The 10,984-nt window shown below is 29.1% G+C and overlaps 1 protein-coding gene across 2 annotated transcripts in view; it reads left to right on the top strand.

Moving 5' to 3' along the window:
* Positions 1-6,567, top strand: part of LOC107450924 (coiled-coil domain-containing protein 186) — a 28,454-nt gene extending 21,887 nt beyond the window's left edge. The window contains exons 13-14 of one of the 2 annotated variants that reach the window (XM_016066867.3): positions 3,384-3,590; positions 6,233-6,567. In XM_016066867.3, coding sequence (XP_015922353.2) covers positions 3,384-3,590; positions 6,233-6,409 — 384 coding nt within the window. In that variant the 3' untranslated portion in view covers positions 6,410-6,567. The remainder of the gene's footprint in view (positions 1-3,383; positions 3,591-6,232) is intronic. The other variant, XM_043043973.2, reaches the window with a different exon arrangement.
* The last annotated feature ends 4,417 nt before the right edge of the window (positions 6,568-10,984 follow it).

Consider the following 10,984-nt stretch of genomic DNA (forward strand, 5'->3'; position numbering starts at 1 on the left):
TAAATTTACTAATAAGGAAAACATCACTATTACTGATGTAAAAATAATAAAGAAGGAATGATCTTTGACTTTTTGCTCCCAATAAGTCTCTTATGAATTATGCTGTTGTTAACTTTTTAGACTAATATATTATATTACATATTGTGCTAAGTAGTCTGAATTATTAGATTTGAATAACCTTTATATTAATGTAAGTTACAGTTAACAAGAGCACTTTACAACAGGAACACTTTTAACAGTTAACAAGAACACTTTTAACAGTTAACAAGAGCACTTTTAACAGTTAACAGAACACTTTTAACGGTTAACAAGAACACTTTTAACAGATTGACAAAAACACTTTACATCAACACACAAAAAATATTAAGTGCAACACAATGGACTACATTTATTTAATTCTATTAAGCTTTGAACATGAGTGGCTAATACTTATACATTGATTAAAAAATTTTCTTCACAAAAGTTGTATAAAATTGTTCTAATAAACTTTAAAACGTGGTGTACAGTGCACCAAAAGAAAAAAAGAGGACCACTCTGTATAACTTTTGATCTAATGATCTAACCTTCACATTCTAGCACTCATTCTTAATGGTTCAAGGGAGTGACCTCAAATAAGCTAATTAATTAGTGCAGATGATATATTAAGTTACGATAACAGACACAGAAACATACCTTTTTTTCAATGGATTTGGATTTCTAACTCCCAAAATATAGGGGGTAGCCAAAATCTGGAAAATATGGTCCCAATAGTTTGGTCAGGAGAGCAGTCCAAAGTTTTGACTCCTTAATGTTATTTTTTGCGTATTTCACTACATATCATGAACTTTTTAAGTAAATTGAAAAAGTTTTGCACACAATTATAAAATTTGTTTATCCAAAGATAGTTCCATGAAAAAGAATAAATCTTAGTACATCTTTATTATTTTTTGTTATTTATGTAATAATAGTCAAAAAAATGTTGAATTCTAAAGCATAAAATTTTTATGGCATTTTAGAATTTTTCATGGTAAAATACAAAATTTAAACAAATTTGTTAGAATAGTTCTCGAGAAATCAAATTTTAAATATATGACCTCTTTAAAATTCGATTTCTCAGGAACTATTCAACTGAACTTGCTTAAATTTTGTATTTTTCCTTGTAAGATTGCATACTTTAAAATGATGTAAAAAATTATGTACCTTACAATTCAAAAATTTTCAACTATTGTTCAATAAAATGATAAATATTTGTTAAAATTTATTTTTTGCGTGGAATAATGTTTTTATGAACAAATTTCCTAATTGTGTGCAAGTTTTTTTGATTCGCTTAAAAAGTTCTTGTGATAGGGCGAAATATGCAAAAAATAAAATTAACGTCCACACTTTGGATTGCTCTCCTGACCAAACTATTGGGACCATGTTTCTCAGATTGCAGTTATATTGCCGTATATTTTGGGAGTTAGAAATCCGAATTCATTGAAAAAAAGCTGTTCATTTCGAGAAAATATGTTTTTGTGTCTGCTTTTGTAACGTAAATTATCGTCTGCACTATTCAATTAGTATATTTGAGGTCAACTCATTGAACCATTAAAATTGTGCCTTAAAACGTGAAGACCTGATTATTATATCAAGAGTTACTCAGAGTGGTTCCTATTTTTCCCTTTTCGCACACTGTACATTAGTAAAAATTTCTTGTGTTTCAGACAGTTTCTCTAATCTAAGTTATATAATCAATACCACCAACCTTTACAAAATCTGCATATTATTCATAACTTTATAATAAACTTGTTTTAATTGTACTAATTAGATAAAATTGCATTGAAAAGTGTATTAGTTATAATTTTATATAAAGTAGATGTAGTTTTGCTTATGAAAGCCCAAGTTAATGTCTGAAAAATATCAGTCTTTAATTATTTTGGGATTAAAACTATTCAAAACTTAATAATATGTATTACTATAAAAATATAATTTTACTTAGCCTGCTATTTACACAGTGGCAGTAAACAAGGTAGGTAAAGCAGAAATCTGTTAGCCCTAGCCTAAAAAAGTTTTGTTAAATAAAAACTATTAGTGAAATCAAGAAGTTCAGTTTTCCTAGTACAGTAAACTCCAGATTTTCCAAGGTTGATTTATTTGCACTTGACTTTTTTTTGCAATAATAAACAACTTAGCCTTTAAAATTGAAGATTAATAAATTCATAAAAATGGAACTATTTAAGAGTTTTGAAAACAACATACTAACAAACATTCATGTTTGTAGCCCAGGTGTTTACAATTAATCAAATAGTGTGTCTGCTTTTAAACATTGCAACTTCAAGTGCAATACCTGAATAAAAATGAGAATTGAAAGGGTGAAAATGGAGAGATATTCATAAATAGCAAGATAATGTGAATTAGGGTTTACAGCTGATGAACTACAAATGCAGAATGAAGTTCAAATTTCAATTAATAGATAGCAAGGAAAGAAACATGGTTTTTTCTGTCTTGCTTTTATATGATGAATAAGAATGAATTATCCTCAGTCATTTATTTTTGTAACATGTAACACATTCTTGGAACTCTTATCAGTTTTGAAACAGTTAACTAACAAATGAGTATGGTCCCATACAACCCCTGATACGTTTATACCCCTGGAATGAATGAAGAAAAGAATGAATCAGAGGTTTGAATAACTTAGCAGCCATATGCAGGATTTCAGAATTGTTGTGACAACAACAATTCTGAATTTAGTTAATTCTGTGAATTTAGTGAATTCTATTATTTAGTTTTAGCTTTGTTACTGATAAGAGTTTCTAAAAATCATGCATACACAGTGACTTTTTATAAGAACTAATTCACATGTTTTGAACATTGTTTTGTGCCTTCTTTTTTCAATAGTGTATGAACTCCTAAGTTAAAAATCTGCTTGTGCCTGTTTTATTGTAGTCTCCTGCCTTTCTAGCACCAAGAAACAAAAAAAGTTTAAAGTTGACTTTTTCATACAGCAATTAAAAAAAAATGTAAAAAAAGAAAATGTTAAGAAAACTGCTAATAATAGATAATAAAAGATTGTATAATTTTTATTAAAAAAATTGATGTGTGTTATTTTTAATTGATTTGCAGATTGTCCACGAATTTGCTTATCCTCGCTAGGTAGGCAACTTAATTCCTTGGATAATCGGGAGTTTACTGTATTGGAAAGAATAACCATATGCCTTTAAGAGCTAATTATTACACACCTCTGTTAGGCTGGGAGTTGTCATTGCCTCACGAAAGCAGGCTTGAAGAATCATAGTTTTTTTTATTTTTAATTTTTCTGACATGTGATATCTAGCATTGTGTTAAGGATTAAGTAGTGTATGTGAATGATAGTTTATTTTAATATATGTTGGTATGATTACTCATGTTGATATATTTGACGTTAGGAACTTTCTAGAGAACTTCAAGAATGTAAAAGAAGGTTAGATGGGGTAGACATTCGTAATGGTATTAGAACTGAAACTAGTAGTTTGGGTTCTAGAGCAAGCTCTGCTGCATCCTTAGATGTGATGAGCTCTAATGAGCATAAAGCAAGTGCAATGTACCCTTCATCTTCATCTCAGTCATTAAATGAAAAGCCTTCATCAAATGAAGTAATTTTTATAAATATTTATGCTTTTTGTTTTTTCATATGTGAATTAATTTTTCCAAATGCGTCATTTTTTCTTTATTTCTTGATTTGAAAAATCACATGAAACGATAGAAAGTTTTAAAATATATCCAAAAGAGTTTATTTGATCTAACAATAATTCAAACCCCCCTCCCTCTGCAAGATGCAGGAGATGTATTTGCCTATTAGTTTAAATAAATTCAATACTAAACAAGTTGCTTTTTTTATTCTAAACTTAATGCTGCCGGACATTCAAAATACTGGCACGAAAAATCATGTTATATTTTACTACCTTTACAAATACATGTACAGTGTCAATTTAAAGGTAATTTTTTTATAAACATAGTTGAACAGCTGACCCAATTTTTTTTTCTTGGTTTACGATTACTAATATTCAACTCTGTAGCCTTGAAATTTTGAAACCAATCCGGAAGACAAGGAAACTCCTGGATCAAGTATTATGAGAAATTGCCTTCGTGCAGGATTTTTTGATGGAACTAACCCACATTTGCGTTGCAAAGAGGAAAAAGAAGGAACCTCCCACGGCTAGCTGACAGCAAGGGGACTCTAACCTATGATCACTGAGGATACTTTTGCATCAGAACTGTGGTTGGTGCAAGACAGATGTGGAATTCGTATCAACCAGAAAATTTTGGTGGAGAGCTAGCTCTGAACATTACGGGTTATTCAGAGAAACAGACATTCTGAAGTATATTAAGGTCCAAGGTATGAAATAGGCCAGACATATTTTAAGGATGAATGATAATAGAACGACAAAAAAAATCTTTCTTGCTAAGCCAGTAGGAGTTAGAAGATTAGGCAGGCCCATATTGAGGTGGGTGGGACTGCATCTAAAGTAATTGGTACTAAAAGAAAACACAAATATTTATAATTCTAAATAGATAAAACTTCTTTGAAAAAAAAACGTGCTAAAAAGCAGCAGAAATTTCAAAAAAGTAGCAATAATGGAAACGAAGGAAATAAAAATATGACCACCGAAGCCGACGTTTTCAGGGGGTACCGGCCCGGTAGCCAAAAACAAAACCATATCTAATTGAGGGAGAAGCAAATGCCTAAATTAACTCCCTCAGTACCCGATGGTTTTGTATAGAAGTCCAGGAAAATACATGAAATGCAAATAACAAATTTAGAAAAGAAACTCAAACAAAATGATCAGAAAAATTATTTATTATTTTAATGACAGTAAAAAGTATGTGCAAGTTATACTTTCTTATATGTTGTAATAAAAACTTATTAACTTTAAAGTTATTTAAGGCTTAAAGATTTAAGGCTAGTTCTATTTAACCTATTTACATTATGACTAGCATAAATAGCTAGAAATTTTTTAATTGATATCATGTGGTCATCTGACTAGTATTACATAAAGAGCAGAGCGTCTTTACCTTCCATGGCTTGGCTAGTTTTGACTTTCTTTTGTAAAAGCCAAGTAATTGACCAAATTGCACATTCTCCAATTCTGTTTTAACCATTCTGAATTTACACTGATGTATTGATTAAATGGTAACACAACAATGCTGATAAAAATATACTTAAAATAGTATATAAACTTATTTATGCCTAAGAATTAAGAATATAGTAGTATGAAGAATGTTTTGTTGTTAAAGATGTTTAAATTATTATTTCTTGAAGAAAAATTGGTTATTCTTGGGAAACAGTGCTTGAAGAAATATGTTGATGAATTATTGTAGGAAATTATTATTATCCCTTTGTCCATTCATTTTAAGTGATGAAGCTTAACTAATTTACTGACAAATCAGAAACTGATAAATAATAAATCAAAGTAAAATTAATCTTCATTTTTAATCTAAATATTACTACTAATAGATTTTGAAAATGGCTTGGAGGGTGTGGCTGCAGAGGCAAGCTCTATAGGACACCTTCATCCATCAAGTTATCAAAAATACAATTGTAAGTGTGTCATTATTTTATTATTCTAAGATGTTACCTTAGAATAATTTTAACCAAGGAAAGGAATTCCATATTTGATTCAAGGTTGTTGTAAGAAAAGATTACCAGTTATGTTAATGATTATTTTTTATTGTAAAAGGGATAAAATAAGATAATAATTAGTTTTTAAATGCCAGGAAATGTGTTAAGCACATTTCAGCATGACAAGTAGGAGCATATCAACCAATTAAACAAAATTTTCTAAATAAATATTTAGTTTGAAGATTTTATGTATAGATTTGTACAGATAGGAGATTAGTAGATAAAATTACATTTTTTGAAAGTTCATTTTATAGTGTGTTATTGTCATTCTATTTTCATATCACAACATGCATAAATAGTGGGGCTTACACTAATTTTTTTTTTGCTTCTAATTTCTTGTTAATAATAATTATAATTAAAAAAAAATAATGAGTCAAACTCTACTATAATGATATATTTAACAATGATTTTCTATCAAATATCTTGTAGTGATTGTTTTAAAGTATATTTGTTTGTTACTGAAGGGTAGTTAAATTTGATAAAAAAAATTTATCTGTTCTTGAAATGATATTCCTAGGTACAAATGTTTTCCTACTGCTTGACACTTCTCCATTCTTGTATTTTTTTTTTTTTGTAAGGAGCTGCTGAATAATAAAAATATTTTTTTTATAATAGAAAATCGATAATGATTTACCTGGAATAGATAAAGAGATGTTAATAGAGAAGATTATAAAGCTTCAGAAGCAACTAGTTGCAAAAAATGAGAGAATTGACTTCCTTAAAGATCACATTGTTCATCTAGTGAAAGAAATGAAAAAGAAATGCAAGTGTGATGGATTAAAAACAGTTTAGGAATGCCAAAACTTTTTTTTTGACTGCCTTATATATCATTCTATATTTGTGTAAAATTCTAATATAACTTATATCTATACGGAAATTGTAAATTTATGTATAATTGTACTATATTATTTTTTTCTCATATATTTAATAAAATTTAATTTTGTTGATTCCTTTAGTGTGTTGTTTTTCTCTGATATTAAAATTTAAAAAAGAACTAGTTTATCTTTCAAAATAAAATTATATAAGTTCATGGTATGAAAATACCAAGATTCATGTGATATGGTAAAACTTTCTATTTCTTTTCAAAAAATTTTTCATGATTCATAAAAAGCAAGCATATATTAATTTAGTTATATAAATGTTGTAATATAATTTATTGCCACAATCATCTTTGTGACCTTGCTGTTTTGGTTTTTAATTTAAAGTTATAGTAAAGTTAAAATTGACTGTGTGTGCAGACTTGCTAACTTTTACTCTTTCCAAGAAACTATTTACCTAGTGGTAGTGAAAGAGAAATTGAAATGCCATAAATTGTCCATAAAATTAACTATTCACAATTGTTATGACTTGCACTCATTTTCTTTTTTATAACTTGCTCTTATATATAAGATTGATTTATTTGCTTTTAGTATTAGTTAAAATCATATTAAATTTAAAGATCCAAGAATTAAAAAGAAATTTATAAGATTCATTATTACAGTAAATATAAAAATGAAATGCTACAGAAAATCCATAGTTGTTGGCATCTTAGCATATGTTTCATAGCATCATAACCTTAAGCAATTGTTATGTCTATGGTATTTATATTATGAGCTCTTGCTTTTAAATAGGGTAATATTAAATTATTATGTTAAAATTCCATTATTTTTAAAATTCTTAATTTATGTTATGATTCAAAATTATTTGGGAATGATTTTAAAATAATTAATTTTGTTGCATCTTGTTCTTATGCTTTTTTTAGTTAACTTAGTGATTTGTTTGAATTTTTTTAAAACTTTTATTTAGTTTTTCCAAATCATTTTTTCATAAATATTTCTTTGAAATACATTTTATCTTTGTCATGTAAGAATAAAGGAAATTCAATTATTGACTCAATGGCAATGTGAATAGATTTCTATGGATTTTTTAAAAATACTTTCTATCTATTGTCCCAAAGATGTAAAAGCAAATGTACAGATAAGTGTTCAAATGTATTTACTGTTTTAGAAAAGATAATGGAGCCATAACTAAATATAAATCTTTTCTAATTAGTAAACATTATGTATTGTTATCTTAAAATTTTCTTTTGTTTACATGCCGAATCAAACTGGCTACTGCTGTACCTACGGATGCTTTTAGGTGTGAAATTTTCTGAAGCATCCCTTTAAGTGTTTTTAAGCATTTAGCACTTTTTGCATTGACTAGCGCATCAATTACATTGACAAGAGATATAATTACTTAAGCAACAGTTTTCTTAAAGTAAGAATCTAAAAAGAAGTTTTGCCTAAATTGAAGAAAACCTACCATTTATTGAAAAAGTCCAGATACCACAATATTCCATTTACTGCCGAAACTTGAAAGCATAATTTGATTTAAATGCAAATTGTGGTATAATTACTATTTTTTCTCTATATAACAACAATTTATTTTAACAGAAAAAAAAATGCTTTTTCAAATACGGAATGTTGCATTTGTAAAACCAAGCATCATCAGGAAAGCAATTGTTACTTCAGAAAGTCCCACAGTGGACTGATCGTTAAGACACGGTTCCCAGCAGATCACCGAAGTCAAGCATCACTGTCTGCGGGTGGGTGACCACTTGGATTAGTCTGCGTAGGGACTGAAGGTGTGCTGTATTGATCCTCGTTAAACTGTTCTACCATAAAGTGCCCGATTTCGCGTGCAGGTCATCGGACTACCGAAGCGGGGGTGTCATCCCCTCTGCAGATGATCGAAATTGCGATGGCATGTCTTCAGATCATCCTCCGGGATGTTTCCCTGGCCGTCGCCAATAGCCCATTATGCAGCTCTAGTGCGACGTAAATAAACTACTACTACTACTTCAGAAATGCATTTGTCACTGTACAAAATTAATACAATTAAATTTGAACATATAAACGCAGCATCATCAAAAAGGAAATTAGTCACTGCTTGTGTGATGAAAAGTAACGTAATCAAAACGTTTTGTCGATAAATATACTAGGTATGATAAAGTTTACTTCAAAATTTTCTTTTGTCATAGTATTTAATAATAAAATGTAGACGTTTCTATTTCTAATGGCCTTTGAAGAATCAAATTTTGAATTACTTTATCTTCCTGTAACAAAATATTTTCTCTTTAACTCACACAAAGGGTTTGCGAAAGATGTAACCGAATTTTACTCCTAAAATTTGCAGTAGAATTTTTATGCCCTTAACATTAAGCACTTTTTAATTCCAAAAAGTCATAGTTAAAGTTACGACAGTATAACTTATTGTATTGACCATTGCCAATTTTTTCTACAAATCTTAATGAATTTGTTGCAGAATTGGAGCAAATTCTGAACTACGCACAGTTTCCCCTCGTCTTTTTCATGTTAATATCGCTCAACAACGTGAGATTTTCTCCTGAACTTTTTCCGTCATATTAATTTTTTACATGCATTTTTATTTGCGCACAGCGGTTCCGTAGTGGACTGATCGTTAAGACACGGTTCCCAGCAGATCACCGAAGTCAAGCATGACTGGCTGCGGTCAGTGTGCTGGTGGGTGACAATTTGGATCAGTCTGCATAGGGACCGAGGGTGTGCGGTACGGGTCCTCGTTAAACTGTGCAACCGTAAAGTGCTCGACTTCGCATGCAGGTCGTCGGGCTACCGAAGCGGGGGTGCCATCCCCTCTGCAGAGGATCAAAATTGTGATGGCATGTCTTCGGATCGTCCTCAGGGATGTTTCCCAGACCGTCGCCAATAGCCCATTGTGCAGCTCTAGTGTGACGTAAATGAACTACAACAACAATTTGCACGCAACGAGAAAATTTTTTCGTTGATGTTTAAAAAAAAGGGGATCACTCTTTCTTCTTAATTTCCTGCAAGAACAACTGATTTGTAAAATGTTCTGATAAAACGTCGCTTTGTGTAAAAATAATTCAAATCATAATTCTAAAGTTAAATTTGATTAATTCTAAAATTTAGGACTTTATTTTACGGAACGGAATGCAGAAGTTCTCATTAAAAAATTAAAACTTCGATGAAGCAGAAGAAAAAACAATGAAAAACAAGCAATTTAAGTCTCAAAATGATTACGTAGAAAATTTTGGGAGAAATTTTTTTTCAGATTAAAGCAGAAAGTTTAACCCTTACCGATCCAAAATTAATCACAATAATTATTGTATATACTTTAATTAAACTGTTTGTAAATGTAACAAACATAAGAAAGTTTTTTTTTTTTTTTTTTAATATTAAGCTAATTTTTGCTGCATATATGCAACATTGAACCCTGTAAGTAGAACTGCCATGCCGCTTATAATAGGATTAAAGCGCTAAATTTCGTGATGAAATTTTGTGAAATGTCCTCGCTTATATAAATTGTTTTATGCATAAATTATTTTATGCAATGTAAAAAGAAAGGAAAAAGTAAGTTGCATGTTTCTCGCGAAGTCCATACGTAATTACGCGACTTATAGTTTAAAAAATAATTTGTTACAGAGAAGGAATGATTGAAGTTGAACCTGAGTATAATAGAAACAAAACTTATTCACAAAAATATTAATGATAATAATTTGATTAATAAAGTGAATTTAAATATTTCTCTTTCAATGCTATAAAAGGTTTATGAAGAAGAATAAGTTATCACGTAATTGTTATTTTAATAAAAGTAATTGTGTACATTTAAGGAGTTCTTGAAAAAAATGACAGGCTCTTCGGAAACTATTTTTGAACACCAAAGTACATACGTGATTTTTCTGTAGAACTATAAATGTTTAATTTCTTGAGAATATTAAACAGTACGTTTAAGAGTTAATCTTAAAATAAATAAATGTACAGGAAGGAAATTTTCCTCGCGTATATTTTATTCATGCATCAGGCATAAGGTAAATTCAATATTGAAAAGCATGCGAATTTGTTACGTGTGTCAATTAATTTATAGTGTCAGAAATAAACTAGAAAAATGGAAACTAGTTTGAAGCAATTACTCGAAAAGTGACAAAAAAAAAAGATCATGTGCATCATTTTTTGTAATAAATAAAAAGATGAATAATGAACTTATTTCTGAAAACATTTCACCATAGGTTTTAAAGATCTTGGCTATTCAGATGCTGAAATCTACGTTCATCTGAATATAAAAAAATCAAAATAAAAAAATAAGCTTTTAATATTTCAATTGTGCCAGTTTTTAGGAAATATTTAAAGTACTAACGCAAAAGAATTTTATGACAAGTTTTTAAGGCCTTAAAAAACTCAAAATATATAAATAATAAATATTTATAAAAAATTTTTTAAATGAGAAAAACTTTGTATTTTATTGTAAAATTAAAATGTTTTTTTTTTCAATTACTCTGGTTTACGATTTCAAATATTGTGGATTAAAAATTAGGAAGTGAAACTATAAGATAGATTTTCCACCCTT

This window comes from Parasteatoda tepidariorum, chromosome X1, assembly GCF_043381705.1.
Source record: "Parasteatoda tepidariorum isolate YZ-2023 chromosome X1, CAS_Ptep_4.0, whole genome shotgun sequence".
NCBI classification, from domain to species: domain Eukaryota; kingdom Metazoa; phylum Arthropoda; class Arachnida; order Araneae; family Theridiidae; genus Parasteatoda; species Parasteatoda tepidariorum.